Source organism: Pangasianodon hypophthalmus, chromosome 4, assembly GCF_027358585.1.
Source record: "Pangasianodon hypophthalmus isolate fPanHyp1 chromosome 4, fPanHyp1.pri, whole genome shotgun sequence".
Taxonomy (NCBI): Eukaryota; Metazoa; Chordata; class Actinopteri; order Siluriformes; family Pangasiidae; genus Pangasianodon; species Pangasianodon hypophthalmus.
In genome coordinates this window covers 25,281,284-25,304,054 of record NC_069713.1, presented here as the reverse complement: position 1 = coordinate 25,304,054, position 22,771 = coordinate 25,281,284, and the positions used below count along the sequence as shown (strand labels likewise).

Sequence of the window (22,771 nt, the reverse complement as noted above, 5' to 3'; positions counted from 1 at the left end):
AAAATTCCTCTCAGAAATCCTCAGTTAAAGCATGTTAGCTAGGTGGCTAGCAGTAAAGATCATGAACATTTATAAATATGACTTTAAAAACCATCTGAGAAATCATGTTCAGTTAGTAGGGGTGTAACGATACAGAAAATTCAAATCTGATACAATAAGATAGGGTGATGTCTCGATATGATACGTTTTCAATACAAAAATTCAAAAATTGCCAAAATGCCTGAGATCTTTATTTTGAAATGATTAAAACATTCAACATTATAAAAGTACAATATTTGAAACTAACAAGACAGTGTTTGTGTGATTCATTCAGACATGTAGCAGCATATAACAATAAACAAATCTGTGCATTTGAAGTTAAAATTAAACATAGCTGTTAAACATTAGCATTCTGGTAAAGCTTTCACTGGATCACCGGGTTGCCACAACAACAAGAAAATGCGGAAAAGGCCTGAAAGTAGCCCAGAATATCTGACATTGGAAAACGATGTCTTTCAACCTTAACCAACTTAATTTTCAATTGTTTCAAAACTATCTCAATTTGGTGTAAAAACCACGATCCTGGCAACCCTGCTGGTGTGGCTCAAGGGTGTTGTCTGAAGTCGCTCAGCTCTCTGTAATTGAAATGCCTTTCTGAATCCTACATTCTCTTCAACACTGAGTAGAATCTCTTATCTGCAGCTATGAACTTCCCAATCGCCGCAGTGCTTTCTTTAATCCAGATTGAATCAGATGGGAAATGCTGTCTTAAAGCAGAGAGAGTGAGGGTGTCTTTGTGTTTTCTTCTATGTGATGTTAGTGCAGATGCTGGGGTATTAGCTAGTATGCTATTAGGAGATGTGTGTTTGTATGCTATGCAGGAGTGTGAGCTTGATTAAGTTTAAATGTTTATTATACATCACATAATATAAGCGGTATTTTATGATGAATAGGCTGCTTTATTATACTGTCTGTTGAATGTATGAGAGTGTATGTATGAATATTTATGACCCTATATAGAATGATATGATACAATATGCAATAGCTAGCTGCTTACAAAAATCTGTAGTGGCTTCCTTCTTCCTACTTGAAGACTTCCATGTATGGTCTTAAAGAAACACCCACATTTTCATTTATGGTTTTGAAGTAATGGCCATTCAGACCTGCTCTCATTTGCATATATATATATATATATATATATATATATATATATATATATATATGTGGACTCACTGATGATCACGTTCAATATACATTGGGCTTGGGAAGTATAAAGACCCCTTCACTTTATGCACAGTTTATTGATTTATAGATTCAATTTAAAATGGATTAAATGCACTTTTTGCCCATTAAATTACAGACAGTAGTCCATAATGACAAAGAGGAAAAAATAAAATATGTTTTTAGAAAATTTTTCAAATTTATTAAAAATCAAAAATTCAAATATCTCATTTAGATAAATATACCCTTGGCTATGGCACTCCATGTTGAGCTCAGGTGCATCCTGTTTGTTTTGATTATCTTGAAATGCCTTCAGAACTTGTCTGGAGTCCACCTGTGATAAGTTCAAGTGATTGGACATGATTTAGGAAGGCACACACCTGTGTGTGTGTGTATAAGGTCCCACAATTCACAGTGCATCTCAGACCAGAAACCAAGCCATGAAAGTCCAAAGAGCTCTCTATAGACCGTTGCGATCAAATTGTATCGAGACATAGATCTGGGCAGGGGTAAATGCTATGTGGCAGGACTCTGAGAGCATGAGAGAAAAGATTCTGTGGTCTGATGAGACTGAAATTGAACTCTTTAGGCTGAACTCTGGGCACTACATCTGGCAAAAACTTGGTGCTGCTCATCAACTGGCTAATACATCCCTATAATGAAGAATGTTGGTGTGCTGCTTCTGAGCAGCAGAGACAGAGAGACTGGTCAGAATTGAGGGAAGGATGAATACAGATGAATACAGAGAAGTCCTGCTCCAGAGTGCACACAACCTCAGGCGAAGGTTCACCTTGAATGACCTGAAACAGACCTCCAAGTCAGTACTGGAGGCACTGATGTGACATTGGGACAAATCTCTGAATGTCCTTGAGTGGCCCAACTAAACCCCAGACTATGTGGAGAGACCTAAAGATGGCAGACTCTCAAATCTGATTCAGATTGAGATGATCAGCCAGGAGGAATGGAAGGAATTGCCCAAATCCATGTGTGCAAAGCTTGCAGAGACTTGCCAAAGAAGCCTTAAGCTATGTTTGTTGCCGAACTTGCTTTAACAAAGTACTGAATAAAGAGTTTGAATGCTTATCTAAATGAGAGATTTCAGTTTTTGATTTAAAAAAAAATTCTAAAAAGATGTATTCTCTTTGATCTTATTTGTTACTATGTGTAAATTAATGGCAAAATATCAATTTTAATCCATTTTAAATTGAATCTATAATACAATAAATTGTGCAAAAAGTGAATGTTTCTTAATACTTTCCGAACCCACTGTGTACACTTAAAGAAACGCATTCTGCAGTCTGCAATCGGTCGAGCACTAATACAGAGACCTCAGTCCAGCTTGACATGAAATGAAATACTCCAGAAAAATTAATAATGGCACCCAAATCCCTGTACTAACGCAGTCGGGTCATACTTTATTTAACATTCCGATACATGCTCAATAAAAAAAAAATTTAATATGTAAAGATCTGGCTAATCAGTACTTCCCACAAAGTCACCTACGATAACTTTGACACCTCTGACTTCACAGGAGAGTTTCATTTCATGCCACTGAAATGCTTTTCTCAATTTCCTCGGAATGCTTTAAATATCCACCACATTAACATATTTATTAACACTGGCCTTATTGGTCATTGGTGTCCATTTGCATTAGCATGCCATTGCATTAGCATTCTGTCACTCTTCCTGGAAGTTTCCTCCTTAGGCTGAATTTTTACAGGCTGTGTGATTTGCATAGTGTCAGGCTATCTGAACAGACTCCCATCTTTCATTATGGCATGAACCAGATCACCAGTGAGAATACCAACGTGTCCCATGCTCCAGGAGTGCCACTCTGAATCATTAATCACACTGTTCTGTGCATTTTGGAGTTGTTGACTTGTGCAGCACAGGGGCAGATGTTTGGGAGCTAACGAGTTGCTTGATCACGTTCCAACACTGCACTGCGGGACCAAGCGCTCATTTGCATCGGCCAAATCCTTATTCTTCTCTGCCCCTAAACACGGCACAACAGACTGTCAGAACAACACTTGAGCAATGGCGCTTAAAACATACGGTAATTCCACTTTACTTACCTGATGCCTGGCTTGCTTCATAACCCACTGATATTTAACACTTATGCGTAAAAAGGGTTGGTGATCTTTCTGTTACTAGTTCATTCTTTCTTCTGGTGCATTCTGATGAATGTTTAATTTCCCATGTTTTTATTTTGAAATAATGAAAAATTTTTTACACATGGTAAGTCTTCAGCTCAGCAAATCAAGAAAAACACATTGAAACCAGTGAGTTAAAGAGTATATAAAATAACGTTAAACATTGAAAAGCAGATGCTTCCACTTGATTTTGTTTGAATATACATTTCAGTTGTCATAACTGATAATATAGCCACATTAACCCTTTCTAGCAGCACACTGGCGTTCCATTCTGCCGGCGGAATGGAAATCGACGTACTGGACATTTGCAATTAGTATAAACAAATTATTATTAGTATTAACGAATTATTTTATCGCCACATGTCTGTTATTTGATTGTCTTTCTAAGATTAGTCAGGACACTGTTGGGTTTCTGTATGTAGAGTATCATGACTCTGTGGTCAGCTGCTGGTGAGCAGGGTGATGGGAAAAGGGAAGGGTGTTGGCCCCCCTGCTGGGCAAACAATTCACACATAACGTTGGTACGGAAATAAAATGGACAGCACAACTAAAGATTTTTTAGAATGTAAAACACCATATACAACTGTCATGATCAAATTATAACATTTGAACCTGTGCTAGGTTAAAAAAAAAAAAAAAAAAAATGAAATACTTATGAAAAGCTGATAATTTACGCTCTCTGGTTTCTCAGCAAAATGACAGGTTTTGTGAGAGAGAGAGAGAGAGAGAGAGAGAGAGAGAGAGAGAGAGAGAGAATATAACAGCATACAAAATGGTGTGGCCTAAACAGAAGGTTTTTTTTTTTCTTAATTAAATATGAACCCTATTACAAAGTAGTAGCCGAATTGAAACCACCATGACCCTGACCAGCCAGTTGCTAAGGACTGCTGCATTAACATGTTAATGAACTAGGTTCATGGGCTTCATATCTGACCTCTCACTCACAGCTGCATGAAAGTAAAACCTCTGGCTCACAATATTTGTTGTGTTGTATCCTGTGGGATCGCAGTCCCGATGCACACAGCTAGACTGAACCAGATACCCTGTGTCAAGCATTCATTAAAAAACAACAACAATAGTGCACCTCTTATTCATATGTGTATTTGTATTTATAGTAATTCTTATTTGGTTACATCCCTAATGTGTGTATTTTTTGGTGAATAACAGGTTTTCAAATATGTTGGTAAGAGTCAGTAGATTTCACTTCATGTCCTCATTGTATTTGATGTAATGTAATGAATTAGTGGAGCAGGAATAACGAGGGTTTGGCATTATCACTATGTATCTGCAAACTGAAAGGTCACGCTGAGTAAAAGCACCACCTATTTCTCTCTCTCTCTCTCTCTCTCTCTCTCTCTCTCTCTCTCTATCTATCTCTCTTGATGACTTTCCATTTAAATTCATAGTGTGCTTTATTGGTATGGCTGCCAATATTTCTAAAGCAATTATAAGATGGTAACAAATTTAGAATTTCCTGTACTGCTCATAAAAATGTAATGCGTGAAATATGTACATCACTGACCCTTTTTTTTTCGGTCCCAAGAGCAGACTGAGCACACAGAAAGCAGCCTGTTTATCAGTGTTTATCAGCCGTTGTGACTATAGACACTATAGATTTATGATGGAGGATGACAGCATGTCTGACAATGTTATGAAAAACAGGAGAACCGAATGCCTGGAGTAGAGCCAGAAAGGCATGTAGAGAGCAGATCTCACACATCAGTGTAGTGGGGATTATTAAGGTACGGTTGGAAAAGCTGCATAGCTTAGGGAAGGCAAGTTTATTAATTTTATACGCTGCGTTAATTTTGGTAGACTCTTGTATTGTGCATAAGAGTTTTAAGTGGAGATGTTTTTCTGTTCACTTATAAGCCCCGTTGGTGCTTGGTATTAAAAAGTAGATATCTCTTTCTGGAGGAAAGTAATTGTATAGTCATCAGGGGCCTCTTTACACCTGATAGTAGAATGCATCCCAAATATATCTGTATTACCTGCAGTGTAAGCACATTTCTCTATTTTTTTTTCTTGTAGCACTCCAACCTTCCTCAGGAGGTGAGTCAGGAGTTGTGTGTAGATCAGGGCATGTTTCTATACCAGCTGTAAATATAGCTGTAGACTGATCTGGTCAGTGCGTATTCCTTTTGAGTCGAGGTCAGGGGGTCAATGTCCTGAATGAGATCCAGCAGACCCTGCAGGGGAAGACATCAGTGGAGTCTGCAAACCTTTCTTCCATTTTTTCTGTCCTCGCCACCTGGTAGCAATGCCTATGAGAGTGGTTCTGTGTAGATCATGTCAACCTTGCCTGGTTCTCACAGGAGCAAATTAAGAGTGGAGGTAGACTATCCTTGGCCTGAGGTCACTTTATCAACACTGCGTTAATTGTTTTAACCCTGCGAATTATCTGGGGCAGCTTGTAGTTTTATGGGACTTGTGTAACAACAGGACCTTGGAGGGATATAGGAGCAAAATGCACATTCAGAGCTGTAATTAACCTTGAGTGTTTATTAAAATGGCGGGTTTACACAGTTAAGACAAAAACACTCAAAGAAAGAAGAAGAAAGTGTGCTAAAGCCGTCTCCCATGATAACATTTTCTCCCTTATTGCGGAACGACATCTTCTACTTCAACAATGTCCCATGGACCTGTTAGACAACAGAGAAGCTGAGCTTTCACACCCATATATATCTTGCTCCTATCTTCTTCAGCATTCTACCTGGAGCACGAACGCTGAAAAGGCTGATTTATGGGCTCTCATTATGCAGTCAGGTTCTTATCTGGAATCCCTGCCGGCTGATGGCTGAGTGTGGGTTAATCAGGCGCTGATGAGACATTGAGTTCACCCATCCTGTGACGCTGCCGTTACCTGCACGCTTTAGACCAAAAGCAGGTCAGCCACTTTATTGCTACGCATTAGCATTCCTTCCATGTTGCTCCCACACTTCACTTTCAGCCTACTTTCAGAGCACTCAGTTCAGTCTGAAGATTTGGGTGTGATTGATAACATTTTTAGAGCAATCATAGCGCATAATTTATTATATATATATTTATCTTTATATATATCGTCTACGTTTATGCCAATAACTTGTTACATAGTTTTAAAAATGTCTACATATGACTTAGAAGCATATTACGCATGTGTTATGAATGTTTTATGCTCATAAAGAGAGAAACTAGCATGCTGTTGACTACTTAGACTAATGAGGATGTTGTAAGAACTGCTGGGTCTGAAACAAGACAAACTTGTATTAATTTATGATTAATATGATTCATCTATCATCAAGTATTCGGTTGACTCTGTTTTTCCTTCTGAAGGTATCATAATAAGCTCTTTCATATTTAATGCATAACATAAAGATTACGAGGAACAAGCAACACAGACTGAAATTGCTTTTCCCATGTAGCTGTTTGAACCTTTTGAAAGTGCTGTTTTACAAAAAGAAATCTATCGTGCATCCTCATGCTAAACATGATAGCCGTTGTCACTGATTAAAAAAGTCAGCAATGTGTTCAGATGAGAGCATTTGATGCATTAAAACAGATGTTGGCCATTAGCACATGATAGATCTATCTTTTAGAGCTCATTGCAATAATCCACATGGGGTTTGACTGACAGCTTCCCACTGGGCTGTTCCGATATCTTGCTCTGTATCAGGTGATTAGATACGAGTCAGGGCTGCATAATATGGACAAGAAATGCAATATGGGATAAAATTGTTTGGATATTGCAATGAAGATATGAGATGCTATTAATGTAATTTGTGTATGTAGCACTTATTTATTTTGAGTCAAAATCTCAGTTGAAATTTCAATCAATGAATGAAGATAAATGGTGTAAAATATAGTAGTACAACAATTAAAAAATAGCAACATTATTAAAACAATTCATAATTAGTAAAGGAGTCTACAGGTGTATCACAGTCACAGATGAGCCAGTTTGAGCAGGTCGGGCTTTAACCTGGATTTAAAGGTGTACACAGTAAACAAGTACTATCAGCTGAGCTGTGATTAATCCTGGATGTTGATAATAAGCCTGCCTCAGCTGAACAAAGTGCTCGAATTGGCTTGTACTGTTCCAGAAGATCAGCAAGATATGCCAGATTTAACCACTGAGAGCATTATGTTATATTAATGAAGACTAATGTGTAAACAATAATATACTGTATATACAGTGGGTGAGAAAAATATTCAGACTGCTTCAGTTTTTTTGCACATTTTATTGTTATAGATTTAATGTGAAATGGATTAAGATGACTCAGAAGCAGTCTGCCGCTGAGAAGTCCTTGAAGAAAACCTACACCATAGGGATGGTATTAGCCAGTTGATGAGCAGTGCCTCAGACGTACCGCTTGGACTTCATAATGCAGCCCATAGAGTTCAATATTTGTCTATTCAGACCAGAGAATCTTTTCCCTCATGCTCTCAGAGTCCTTTAAGTGCTTGCCATATGCCTTTTACTCAGGAGTGGTTTCTGTCTTACCAAGGCCTGATTAATGGACTATTTCTATTACACTATTTCTACTATATGGAATGGCATCTTTTTGGCAGGTTCTCCCATCTCTGTTAGACTGGCCATTGGGTTCTTGGTCATCTGTCTGACAAAGGCCTTTCCAGCCCGGTTACTGAGTTTGGCCAGAGGGCCAGCTCTTGGAGGAGTCCTGGTTGTTCCAAACTTTTTCCATTTCACAATGATGGAGCAACTGTGCTCCTGGGAATATTCAAAGCTTATTTTTATATCCTTGCTCAGATCTATTTGATAGAGGTCTGCAAAGACTTCTTTGGACTTTCATGGTTTTCATGGCTTTGGATTTGGTCTGAATTGTGGGGCCTTACACACAGGTGTGTGCCTTTCTAAATCAAGTCCAATCAGCTGAATTTGCCACAGGTAGATTCAAGTCAAGTTCTAGATACATCTCAAGATAATCAAAACAATCAGGATGCACCTGAGCTCAATCTGTAGTGCCTTTAACCAAGGGACTCAATACTTAGTTTAATGACAGTTTTTAGTTTTTGATTTCTAATAAATATGCAGAAAGTTTCCAAAATCATGTTTTTGTTATGTCATTATGGATTATTGTGTGTAGATTAATGGGAAAAAAGTTGAATTGGAAGTATTATAAGAATATAGAAGTCTATAGCACAAAAAAGTGCAAAAACTACAGGAGTCTGTATACTTTGCAAATCCAGAAGACTTTCAACTGTAATTGCAGTCAAAGGTGGTTCCACTTAGTTTTGGCCCAGGGGGTTGAATACTTATGCAAGCAACAGATGTCTGTTTTTTTTAAATTACCCTTTGTGTGACAGTAAGATAAATTAATATGGTAAAAATCCCAATGAAATCCATTTCACTTTCTGGTTGTAGCACTACAAATGTGGAAATGTTCAAGGGGTGACTTCTTATGCAAGGAGCTGTACAGTATCTTGCACCATTCTAATCTGAAGTGCCTCAAGTCTGAAGAAACTGGTAGAACTAGTTTTAGAAGGGCAGAAATCTCTTGAAGACATCTTAAGAGGTCAGGGTCTGGGATGAAAAGGATGTGAATTGGCAGCCTTCACTTGCTTATGGAGTGCAGGAGCAGTATGATCTGTCTGTTTTGCTTATAATACAAGTGTGATATATATGGCAAGGCAGACCGTGAAAGCCTGGGTGTCTGTCACTAAGCTTGATTGACAAACGGTGTCTGGCTGCATGATGGATGCCATCAAAATCAAGCTTCCTGCTAAGCAACTCTGACCTCCATGCAATTTTCAATGCACCTTCATACTTGTTTGTTCAGCATATGCCAAGAGCGGCAAGGTTTTTTTTTTTTTTTTTTTTCTCGTTTTTTTGTTACGTAGTAAGTGAGCACTGTCCAAATAAGTCTTTAAATATCAGAGAGCGTCCTGTATGGAGCTTATAAGCTGACAATAAATGATTGAATATGAATTTCGGTTATTTTAATTATGTACACGTCACATTGAATTTCAATGGCTTATTTAATAAATTTACATCTTTACGAATGTTAATAATTAAAAAGTATGGGTTACATGTATGAGATTTAAAAAAACAAAAAAAATCAGAACTCTAAATATAAATCTCAGATATTCAAATCTAAAAAATGTAAATCTCCCAGGGAAAAATAGATGCTTTCAGAGTAATAAGACAGTTTTTAAGTTTAGTTAAGTTTAGTTAAGTTTTTATATAATGCTAGTTTTCAATAGTGATTTTAAACATTAAATGCTTAGTATATGCCCTGTGTAACTCTTTAGGTAGCCTTCCTACCTAGCTAGTTAGGCTGTGCTAATGTTAGCCAAAGGTAGTTGCTTAACAGGAATTTAGCTATTTCAGTAGAACATAAAACCTTTAGATGCATATATATCTTTAAAATAAATATTGTTTTGTGTACTCCACATCTATTTGGTTCACTTCATGAATTGGGTAAATGTTCAACCACTCTGAAAATGTCTACTTTTTTTACTAGGAATCCTGGCTCCTTCACCTTTAACCTAATTTATATAAAATCTGTATTTCTGAGGTTTGAATTTTTGAGTTTTGTATTTAGGGTTCTGATTTTTTTTATCTTAAAATTGTAACCTTAAAATTTTGAATTAAAAGCCTTTTAAAGGCAAATGTCACCCCTAGCAAGTTCAAAATTAAAAAAATAAAATAAAATAAAAGTCCACCATAGAAATAAAATGAAAACGATGTGTATATAATTCAAATATACAAAATGTATATTCAGATACTTTTGTCAGCTTTTAAGCTCTATACCCCTGGATCAGATTGGGATAGTCTCTCTTAGTCTTTATATAAATCCCATTGGAGCTTTGTCAGAGTTAAGAAACACCCCATCCTTGCTGTAATAAATGGGGCTGATAACACCAAAGCTCCTCTATAGCTCTTTTTCCCAACTCCTCTCTTTTCTAATCTTATGTGTTGTCAGGCTATTGATGAAACAGAAACATACAGTGAGTGAAATATAATTAGCAATTCCCGGATGTTTCTTCGTAATAGCTTTGCTCTGTACTCAGATGGCTGCCTTTCATTACTGTAAATCAGTTTGCCTGGCCTGCTGCCAGCAATGTCTCATCCGTCCACTGTGAATATCCCACACACGCACCGATGAAGCCTAAAAGTCCGCCTGTGCCGCTTTTTAATATCTTAGTGACCATAAGGAAGGAGCTGATAACAAGACAGTTCTCTCCTGCGTTCTTTTTGGAATCAAAGAAACTCGAACAATAGCTTCCAATAATAGTGCCACATGCAGTGATTTCATAACCGCCCTGCTGAAAAAAGCAGCTTGTGCTGGTCGTAATGAATCAACCATCATAGTTAGACGTGATATTTAAACTGACCAGCTTTACCACTAGCGTTTTGCTAGTTAGCCAGTATGACCATGCTAAACTAATGCCACACCATATTCAGGATAAACCAGTGTGGAAACTAGTTCTTTGCCTTAGTGCAGATGCATTATAATTTTTTTTTTTGTCGTTTTTTTTAGGTTGGTACTTGATCTGGGCTTTCATTAACGAAGAACTCTTATTTCCTCGGAGTATTTTTCCCGTCTCAGCAATAGAACTTTAATACAGTAACGAGTGGGAAACTAGGACACTACTCCACATGCAATACTGTAGTGGGGCTCATTAACAAGACAAACCAGGTAAAGCCTCCCACACAGCCGCAGTGTGCTTTGGGTTTTATCACGGCTGTGCCACATACGGTGTCCTCATTTAAGTCTTGTAATACATCACCCACAACCATATGATTTGTTGCTTCTTTGGATTGCTCACCTTTCTCTTTTTCTGAAGCTTAATCACCTCTGTACTGTCTTTCACTGCCTCTATTTCTTTTTTTTTCATCTACACATACTGATTTTTAAGCTCTCTTTGTTTGTCTCGGCCCCATCTTCAGGCCTGGCATCAATAGCGCTGCTGGGTGATAAGGTCAGCCTGCTGGGAAGTGATAAAGCAGATGCTCACACACACACACACACACACACTCAATGGAAGACAGCCCTGTGTGTAATCACTCAGTCTGAGACCTGACCTAATCAGTCTCTATAGCAACGGGCGCAGGTAGGCCAGACTCCCTTGACTGTCTCTGTGTGAGAGAGCCAGAGGGAGAAGTCCGTCTCAAGCAGCCATCTCTCTGATGATCAGCTAAAACCTAATGGGGTTAATTGCCTCTCACAGGCCAAGGATTGAGGGAGTGATATTGCTGCGATGAGCCAAAAGTGAAGCCTGATTCTCAGCTCTGTAGCCTAGAGTCTCTGTCACTTCTGCTTCATTGGGTTGCGTCTGGTTCTTTTGCATATGGCGTCATCACTTCTTCCTGTCATAAAGTTTTTAAAGTTTTATCTACCCACCGTGGGCTGAAAATGCCTTCTTCCTCAGCCATTTGGCTGCAATTAGCTTGACAGTAGAAGAAAAATGAAGTGTGTGGCAGGTACAAAATAGACTTTTCCCCCTCTCCCCTAACACAGAGATGCAGATTTTGGAGCCACCATTGGATCTAATTAATGCACTGAGATTGCAGGCACTTTTTTTTTTTTTTTTTTTGGTTAATTTAGTAATTTGGTTCAGCGAGAGCATCAGCTTTTAATGCTTCCCAGACGAGTCATTGTCCCTGTTTAGAGAAGCCGATTGAAAAGAAGGCTGGCTTTATTGGGTTGGCTTTGCAGTTTTATGGTCCTGAACTTAGTCTCTGAATTTGCAGTGTCGTTTCTTTATCCAGAATGCTTGAGGGTGCCGTGAAATGATTGTGATGTCTATCTTATAAATCGGAGGTTTTAAACGTGCTGCGTGATTATGGAAGATGTACTGCTTCATTTGCCTGAGCTGACTTGTACCTCACATCTTATTTCAGCACTAAAATGAGTCCTGTAATGGTTAATGAGCATAGCTGCTGCACAAAATGGCAATTTCCCTTTTAGCCTTATCTGCTGTCTTTCTCTCTTCCTCCATTTAATTCTCTCTCTCTCTCTCTCTGATAAAGGTGCACATTGAAGTGTTACTTTGTTGTCTCTGTGCCTCTGAGATACTATGGATTAAAACCAGGACTTAAAAGAAGTCTGCATGATATGTCCTTGGCACTATATCTCATAATATTCAGAGCGCATTTTCTTGTTAGTTTTTAGATGTAAGATGTTTGGATCAGCCTTCCGAAAAGGACGTATTTCATATTTAGACATCAAGTAAATGTTTGACATTTATTTTAATCATATTTATGTGTTTTAATCACATCTTGTTTGTGTAATCACATTTTGTTTAATGTCATTTTGCTTGTTTAATCACATTTTGTTTGTTTAATCTCATTTAGCTTGGTTATTCACATTTTGTTTAATCTCATTTTGCTTGGTTATTCACATTTTGTTTGTTTAATCACATTTTGCTTGGTTATTCACATTTTGCTTGGTCAATCACATTTTGTTTGTTTAATCTCATTTTGCTTGGTTATTCACATTTTGTTTGTTTAATCTCATTTTGTTTGTTTAATCACATTTTGTTTGTTTAATCTCATTTATCTAGGTAATTCACATTTTGTATGTTTAATCACATTTTGCTTGATCAATCACATTTTGTTTGTTTAATCTCATTTTGCTTGGTTAATCACATTTTGTTTGTTTAATCACATTTTGTTTGTTTAATCTCATTTTGCTTGGTCAATCACATTTTGTTTGTTTACTCTCATTTTGCTTGGTCAATCACATTTTGTTTGTTTAATCTCATTTTGCTTGGTTAATCACATTTTGTTTGTTTAATCTCATTTTGCTTGGTTAATCACATTTTGTTTGTTTAATCTCATTTTGCTTGATCAATCACATTTTGTTTGTTTAATCTCATTTTGCTTGGTTAATCACATTTTGTTTTCATGTTTTGTTTGTGCATTCACATTTTGTTCGTGTGATCACATTTTTTTGTTTAATCACATTTTGTTTGTTTAATCACATTTTGCTTGGCTAATTCACATTTTTACTCAGATTTTGTTTGTTTAATCACATTTTTTACTCACACTTTTTTTATTTAATCCCATTTATGGCAGGATCGGTTGACAGTAGATTAAAATAAAAATTTGTATCATCACCACGGACTTGTAACCCGAAGGTGAACCTGAAGGTCGTGGGTTCGAGTCTCAGGTTCAGCAGGGATTGTAGGTGGGGGGAGTGAATGACCAGCGCTCTCTCCACCCTCAATACCACGACTGAGGTGAGACCCTTGAGCACCGAACCCCCAACTGCTCCCCGGGCGCCGCAGCAAAAAAAAAAAAAAAAAGGCTGCCCACTGCTCCGGGTGTGTGTTCACGGTGTGTGTGTGCACCTGGATGGGTTAAATGCAGAGCACAAAGTATGGGTCACTATACTTGGCCACACGTCACTTCACTTCACTACTGTCTGGCATTCCCAAAATGCACAAGTGTATTAATTTAGTATATGCCCTTACCCCAGACATTCCATGCATGCACATTGTCAAGGCTAAACTTTAGTCACATCATGTGTAATACTTTGCTAAAAGATAATTACGCATACTAAAGTACTAACAATAGATTTGCAATAATGTTAGCACTATGTGTTGCGTTTGCTTTAAAATATCTACTTCGAGATGTTCCTTATTTACCAGCTGTGCGTTAAAGCTCTCTGAAGGAGAAGCTTGTGAAAACTGGTGTTATGTGTAGCAACACCTTTCCTTTGCAGATCAGTTTGGCTAGCACTCTTCTCAAAATGACCGTGGATTTGTAACACCATTCTCAGTGGAAGATCTCTTGGGCAGATCTCAGGAATTACAAGATTACATGGGATTTTTCTCATTATGGGATTAGTAGTTCAGGAGTTCAGCAGTGTTTGGTGTAAATAAGATTTGCCTTTAAAACACAGCTAATGAGTCTCGTTCAAACTGACCTAAAATTGAAGTGGTCCTGCATTGATCTCCTTTAAGCTTTGTCATGCAGTCTTTATTGGAAATTACAGTTTTACATGTAAATGCTCATACCGCTACAGATTATTAAAAACTTAGGTGCTTAATAAGCCTGAATATTGCAACAGGTTACAGCTCACTTTCACAACATTGTATCACAAAAATGGAAGCTAACACAAAAATGTGACAGCAATTGTTTGACAAGTGTAGTATTACACAGCGGAGAGGCCAAGCCACTAAAGCACTAAAGGCACCAGAAGCACAACACAACACAACACAACACAAACAAACTTATCACAGTATTAAAGTGTAAATGAGTATAATACTTTACCTCAGTAAGAAATGAATCAATGGAAAAAAGTTAATTTTTTTATTTTAAGCAGTAGGCTGCAATTTCCTGTACCTGAGTGTGTATGTTTCTGTCAAATACTGTGCATAAGATTAATACCTTTGCAAGCATGGAAAATAAAAACACATTACATAAATAGAATTTTTTTATTAAAAAAAAAGCAAAACAAAAAAAATGTTTTTCGTCTAGAGTTTTTCGTCTAGAGTCTTTCCTCTCTAATAGCTTGTATAATGGGTTTTCACAAATCGTGCAGTTAAATACACACAGACAATATGAAGAAGTCATTTAAAAATAAAATGTCAGCCTGCAAATGGGGTGAAGAGTTAGTTACAAAAAGCTTTGTGTATAGAAGCTTTGTGATACCAAGCTTGGTTTTATATTTCCGAATGTTCCGTTGATTAATTTTCTATAACAGCAGCTCTGACGGTGAAGTTTTCTGTCAGGAGACAATTATTTAACAGTTATGGAAGGAGTCTCGGGTGTCAGCGATCTGTAACTGTCAGTAGGTTTACGCTTTCTAGTTTCTCGGGAACATGGCGAGCTTTGTTTTATTTTGTCATATTAACTTAACAGAAAGGAAAAAAGGGAGGCTGCTGAGAGAACGACTGTTTATACCATTTATACTGTTTATACTGTTTATAGCTGTTATAACATAAGTGATAGGAACCAAGTTGATGCCGTTCCCAAAATGCTATGACATATCATATAGTAATAACTTAAAAAATTATATTCGTTGACAGATTGCTGTGGTATAACAGGAAGAAAACGAATATGCTGTTACAGGAGAATAATTTATTTCAGGTGCGGAATAACCCTGTTATACACATCTGGTCATATCACACAACCCTGCTGTGGATTATTTTCCTATATCAGCATGTCCCATCATGTTTTATTCATTACTTAAAACAGTGACACCGAGTCTGTTGGAGTGGGTAAATCTTGCACTGCCAGATCACAAAAAATGTGAATGCAGCAGTCTGGTCTCTACCGCAATCCTGAGCTCAGCAATCAGACGTTTTAACCTTGGAGCTTGATAATGAAGGCATGCTGAATAAATCATTTTGGATGTTTGTCTCATTACAATTAATGTCTTTCAGTTTATTCTGTATATTTTCAACATTAAATACTTTAAAATATATGTTCCCTGTTTAAAGCAGCTTTAATTTGAAAATGAAAATAATATATAATGATCTAGGATGAAATGATTAAGAAATGATTATGAAGTTGGTTGACAGACTTGGTTTAGTTGATACTTTTGCCCAGAGTGTCTTATGATGGCTAAATTTAGAGACAAATTAGAGAAGCAAGGTTCAGGCCTAGTCCAAGGACATGAGCCATCAGCTAGAGTAAAACCCTAAGCCTCTACCATGAGCGCTTTCCAGAGCCTGATCTTTGAGCAATCTCTGGTTTAATGTTGTCTTCCAGCTTGGCGAGGACACCTTCAATCGGGCCAAGCTGCTAAACGTCGGCTATACAGAGGCTCTAAAGGACGCCGAGTATGACTGCTTCATCTTCAGCGATGTGGACCTGATCCCCATGGACGACCGCAACCTGTACCACTGCTACGACCAGCCACGCCACTTCGCCATCGCCATGGACAAGTTCGGCTTCAGGTAAAAGCCAGTCGTACTGTGCAGGGAGTGGGAGCAGTGTGTATAGAAAAGAGATCATTTCTTTTTATTCACTTTTATGATGTTATGATCGTGTTGATCCTTGGGGCATGTAAAAAAATAGCTTCTAACCTGCAGTTAGCTGCCTGGACTTGCCAAGAAACAGAGTGAAAATTGTTAAATGTATTTGAGTGTTAAATGTTTTGGCCACATCGAGTTCTTTACAAGTGTGGAAGCTTTCTCTGTTCCTGGAGAAAGTGTTGGAATGGATTATAATGTGCTTTTTCTTCTTCAGCACATGCTTATAGTGCCTGACTCTTGTCACTACTGTATGATTAAAATCATATCAGACATCCCTGCTAAACATTTGATGGTAATCATAAAACGTTAATAACAAAGCTGACATCTGACTTTAGAACCCGGTTCCAGTTGCAGCAGTGTGTAGCAAACTCCAGGCAATTACTTTTATGGTACGTTATAGGTTAGATGAAAGAAGAGGCTTGCTTCAGTTATGTTTGTTCCTATATATTGGCTCCTATGCTGTAATACATGTGGTTTTCATAAAAAATATACTAAATATAGTTCAATAAAATGTAGATTGCTCTCATATTTTCAGTGTATTAGTGTAAGCTAATTATCCTCAGTCTTGAGTGACCTGCACAGAGCCCGGGCCTTGAACCCAGTGAACACCTTTGGGATGAACAGGAACACCGACTACGCCCCAGAACTCCTCACTCGCCATCCGTGCCTGACCTCACTAATGCTTTTGTGGCTGAATGATCACAAATCCTGACAGCCACGCTCCAAAATCTAGTGGAAAGCCTTTTCCTAGAAGAGTGGAGGTTATTATAACAGCAAATGGGGAATAAATCTGGAATGGGATGTTCAAAAAACACACAGAGGTGTAATGGTCAGGTGTCCACAAACTTTTGGCCATATAGTGTGTGTGTTTGTATGTATTTTTATATATATATATATATATATATATATATATATGTATGTATATGTATATATGTACACCCCAATAAGGCCATAACATTAAAACTACCTACCTGTGTGTGTGTGTGTGTGTATATATGTGTATGTATATATATGAGATACAGTGTCTTTCTGTAAGCGTACAAGTGGCTAGTAAGCAGTAAGTAGTAAGTAGCAAGTAGTAATGTAGGGGAGTCACGCCCTGTGGACGCAAAAAACCCCCCAAAAAACTGAATTTTAATTATCATGCAGCCGTGAACATTAGCAAAGTGTATAAGTGTACATTTTGTGATATTTTTTAGGCTATGTAGTTGAGTATAGCTAAGATGGAAAGGATCCACCATCCAAATATTAGACGGTAAGCAGTGGTCCTGAGTGTGTGGTACAGGGAGGCTTTGTGCATATCACCAAATAGCCTAAGGTCAATAACCATCTACAAAAGCTGCTACGAGCAGACCTTTAGCTCTGAGTTTGTGATGTTTGTCTTATAGGCACATGTGCTTAAACATGATAGAAGCACTCGATCAGATGGCGAGTGCTGTCTGAAGCTGTTGTGAGCTTTTCTTCCTTTTTTTTCTTTTCTTTTTAAACAAATAGAGCTTCAGCTTAAATGCCCACAATGCACTGCTGCCCAGAGCTGGATAGTTCAGTTTTAGTGTTGTGTTCAGTATCTAAACATTAATGATTTGTGTCAGTACAGACGGGTCCTTCACAGACATAAGCGATCATTTATGGAGCTGAAGGAATGGATGAAAGTTGTTAACTAGAAGATAGGACGCTTGTGTCAGCTTTAGTAGCTGGGGGTAATAAAGCGCTGGGGGTAATAAAGCGCATTTCAAGGGTTGATGCATACTTAACACTGTGCCACAGATGCTGATCTTCATTTGTTAAAGGCTTTCCCTCTTCATTATTCTTTAACAGAGCTGATTTAAACTCTAAGCTGGTTTTAAACTGGACAATTTCAGTAGAGTTTTAAGGTTATTATGAGGTGATTCCAATCAAATCTTGGCTGAATTCTATAACAGATTATGTGATGATGTGTTTTCAGTCAGATTGTGTGATGAAGATACTCCAATGATAGACATGCGATTAAAGAAATTTGCTACATTCTGCTTATGATCAGGGCTTGTGTAGAAAATGGGGTCAAAATTATTCTTCAAAGGAAACTTGAAGTTTTTTTCTGCCCTTTAGCATCTTTTGTTTGTTTAGCCATTGCTGCTACTGTATTTGTAGCTGTCTTGTGAATTTTGTCATCCTGTGCCGTTCTTCTATTGAAGGATTTTTACCAAGTGTCGTAGCAGCGGTCCTACTCTGAGATTTTAATGAAAAATTTCACTGCCAGAACTTTGTTGTCGACTGTCTTTGGTTACAATGGCACTAAATCGCATGCTGTTGAGGAAATTATTCTTATATGATGTGCGATTTTTGTCAGCAAAAGCAAAATCAGACAAAAGCGTACAGGGAGAACCCTTTTACTTCACTATACCACTGGAATTCAGGTTTTTGTTTATATATTGTGGTTATTTCTCACAGCAGCAGATGGGAGCTGGGAGCTGGCTAATGCTCATCCATTATGTCAGAGTAGATTCTAGGCTCAGTTTCCTGTGCTGTGTTTATAACAGGCTTGTCAATTTTCAGTCCTGAAGGGCCTCTGCATTGCAGAGTTTTACGTTCACCATCTTTACGCACACGTGATTCAGCTGTACAGTTACATACCAAGTCAAATTAAATGCACTTGAGCAGTAAGCAAAAGAATTGACTATCATACAGTAGCACTGCACTGAGAGCCAGGCCACCTGTGACCTGCTGTTTTAAAGCAAAATTCCAAGAAGGACATCAGTCCATGGCTGCTCACCTGCCTGCTCTACAATGCCACAACTGTTACTGAACAGCTTGAGCTTTTCCAGTCTGCACTTCATCAAAGCCTGTACCTGCTCTGGGCCACAGTTCATGTTTGGCTGCAGTGTTTGCTGAGAAAGTAGACTTCTAGCCTTTGTATGACTCACCTGACGACAAGGTTGGAATCTGGCACTCATTAATAAGTCAGGCATCTTTTTCAAGAGCCCATGCACAGAGCCTGAAATGTGACTCCAATGCCTCGATTGCACTGTTTTTGCCACTGCAGCAGATGGACTCATTAATTTCAGCTTGTTGTCTTTGTGTGTTTGATGTGTGTATAGTTTTGTACTTTTGTCCTTGCTGTTGGCGGTTTTGTGTGGTTGGATATGTTTTGCTGTCATTTTCTCAGCTATTCAGACAAACCCACAACACACATACACACACACACACACACACACACACCCACGGTGTGTTGTAGCCTTGGGCGAACCCCAGGCATCTACCCATGCGTAGTCCTCGGTGGGTATCTTCAGGAGATGCTCACTTCATGCTTTCATCATGAAACCTGTACTCGAGATTCTTTCTTTGCCTTTTTCTATCCAGCATGCCTTCATAACAATGCAAGACCTTTTTGAATCATGCTGTCAATGTACACAAGTATAAAACATCCCCATTCCAATCGTGCACTCTCATTCTGGCCCTGATTTTCTAAATTCCCAAAGAAAGCATCCTAATTTGCATCTGCGGTCAAATAAATTAATAAAAAAGGAGATTTCTGTTTATGCTAATTGTTCTCGATAGCCAAGACAAGTTCATATTGCAGAAGAGTAAACTGAAACTTGCCCCGTGTGTGTCATAGCGTGTCTAGTATATCCTGTTAAAGGGGGTAAAGCCTTGTTAAAAAAAAAAAAAAACTGATCAAAATAAAATATGAATATAAGATAAAAGAGTGGAGACATGAGTGCTCTTTTCATAAAGTATATGTATATAAAATAAATCACTTCACAGGCTTTTTGAATGCTCTGGCATAAGAGCGAATATGTGGCTAATATCGAATATAAAACAAATTTTAGCCTGGTAATAATACGCAACCAACCTTTACACGTATTAATGAGCAGATCTGACGACCTTTATGCATTTTGCTGCTACAAGTTATCACTCAAAAGTACACAGTTTTCCCCCAATAAAAACAGTAGATTAGCTAATTAACACGTGAATCTGGAATGATTTGCACAGGTGTTCCAAACTCTCCAATATTAACTGACACCCTGGAAGCCCCGCCCCCTTCCCTCCATCCCACAATAGTAATCTCTCATCTCGTCTGCTTTACAGATGCACTGACGCAGCACCCTCGCTTTCTGTCAAGGTGAATGAAGGATGTTCCGAGTGCAATAATGTGCAATAAAAACTCTCAATGTGTGTTTAACTTAGCTAACATTAAACGTATAGAGTATATCGTTAACATCATTTAACTGCTGCACCATGTATTAAGGATGTCAGAGAAAAATTGAGAAAAATTTCAAAAAGATTAAACAGGTCTGCAACAGGCTCCCAAGTGGTGCAACAGAAACGCATTTGCCCTGTTGTCCAGAGACTGAGAGACTGAGAGTCCTGACAATGCCACAGCCATCTGTGGCTGGGAGTCCAAGAGAGCAAAATTTGCCGTGCGCTCTGGGTGGGATTGCTGGCATACTCTCTCTCCTAGCCAATCATGGGTGTCCGTGTGCTCATGTATGTGGAAGAGGGCAGATAGCGCTTTCCTCTGAGTGTGTTATGCTGCCCTTGGCTGGCAGCATGTCTCGGAGGAAACACATGTTAGCCCTCACCCTTCCCGATTGTTAGCAAATCTAACACTTTACAAATAATTTTAATGTTAATAATAATTAAAAAGTGTTTAAGAATGCTACTTGCTCTCCTGTGCCAGTCAGCATAGACACGTTCAAACAGTATGGTCAAGCCTGTCATGGTAGACACTAGTGTGTATATATACAGTATGTGTGTGTGTGTGTGTGTATATATATATATATATATATATATATATATATATATATATATATATATATATATACACAAGTTGGTATGGTAAGCAGCCAGCGCTTTGGGGGAAAAAAATACCAGTTTGTTTTAGTTAGCTCTACTTTCCTGCATGTAAACTTTTCTAGTGTCTTCACTCTTCATCTTAAGTAAAATAGCCGAGTTTTTTCCCAAGCTCCTGGTGGTTAATGCAAAATTCTTTATATGCGCATATTACAGTTTGTACCTAAGACAAGTAAGTTGTGAAAGGACTGTATCAAAATGTACTGCCACTCTTCACCCAGCTATAAACACAGGAATATGCAGTGTTCGTCTTTAGAGTTGGCAGGTATACAACTTATATAGGGAAACATGCAAAACATGCTATGTAGCTTATTTGAAAGAAGCAAGACTCCTTAGTAAATCAATTCGTTTTTTTTTTTTAATCAGGGCTTCAGTGGGTAAAAAGTTAAATGTATATTCCTCCTTCTTGTACCTAACCCTTTCTTAGCATGGACCTCAATTCAGATTTAAATTCATATGTCTGCAGTTTTACAACAAAAGTGGATGAACAGAATTTTACACATCACTGAGGTCCTTCAGATGACTTGCCAGCTCTGTTCTGAAGTCACTCCTTCATTACTTTCCCAGGTGTTTGAACTTAATGACTGAAAAGTCCTTTGGAGCTCAGTGGAAGTATTCAGTGGTAAGTGTGCTCAATAGTGCTCAGTGGAGCCCATGTCAGATATACTGGTAGTTCGGAGAGAGAGAATAGGAGGTAGGAAGTGTAGTGCAGGATGAAAGAGGGTCAGGAGGGGAATCAGATGTCATTTCAGACACGGAATTCCACGGAGGGTGAATTCTATCTCCCAGCTCACTCATGCAAGACGGAATTGTGTCAAGTTCAAACGCCTCAGTCGGCACCTAGAGTCGGTTCCTTTTGTTTTAAATCCAGGGAGGGACTTAAAGGATTATTGCCTTACATCTAATGTCAGCTCAGTGTGGAGATTTGGCGCTTAATGGAGCCTAGAAAGTATGCAAGAAATTAGTGATCAGAATGTCAAGCTAACTTGTATTTCCATGTTTGCTTGAGGGCTGGAGAGTGTATGAGCCAGAATTGTACTATATTATGTAGCATAGTAATGCGAGAATAAAAAATCAAGATGTAAATCAGTCCTTTTTTAAATGATATAATCATTTACCTTCACTATCTTTGTTCCATCATTTGAAAGAGTGTTTTCCTCAGCAGGGTGGTGGTGCTTGTCCATATACATTTGTTTTTTTCTGTGAGATCGTGGACCCTGGAGCTGTGAGGCGGCAATGCTACTCGCTGTGCCACATCTAAATAAAAATGTGAAAATCACAGTAGCTTAGGAAGGGGTGGTGGTGTTAAGACCTCAGCATTAACACCAAGTCAAACATTGACATTAACATACTGACAGTCAGAAAAAAAAAAAAAAAAAAAGTCATGACCTTTTCTTTTTAATGACGTGTTCCTTGAAAATAATAACAGTTCCTTGAAAATAGTACTTTTGCCCAAAATGCTGTTGTGTGGATTAAAGCTGGAGTATCTGTTGTGAACTGTCCGTGACTGACTGCTTCCTTTCTCTTTCAGGTTACCGTACGCAGGATATTTTGGAGGGGTCTCTGGCTTGAGCAAGAAGCAGTTCCTGAAAATCAATGGCTTCCCCAATGAGTACTGGGGATGGGGAGGAGAGGACGATGACATCTACAACAGGTGA

The 22,771-nt window shown here is 38.3% G+C and overlaps 1 protein-coding gene across 1 annotated transcript in view; it reads left to right on the top strand.

The window, feature by feature from the left end:
• b4galt2 (UDP-Gal:betaGlcNAc beta 1,4- galactosyltransferase, polypeptide 2) overlaps positions 1-22,771 on the top strand; it is a 137,387-nt gene that overhangs the window by 88,072 nt on the left and 26,544 nt on the right. The window contains exons 4-5 of the mRNA XM_026937068.3: positions 16,015-16,202; positions 22,645-22,767. Coding sequence (XP_026792869.1) covers positions 16,015-16,202; positions 22,645-22,767 — 311 coding nt within the window. The remainder of the gene's footprint in view (positions 1-16,014; positions 16,203-22,644; positions 22,768-22,771) is intronic.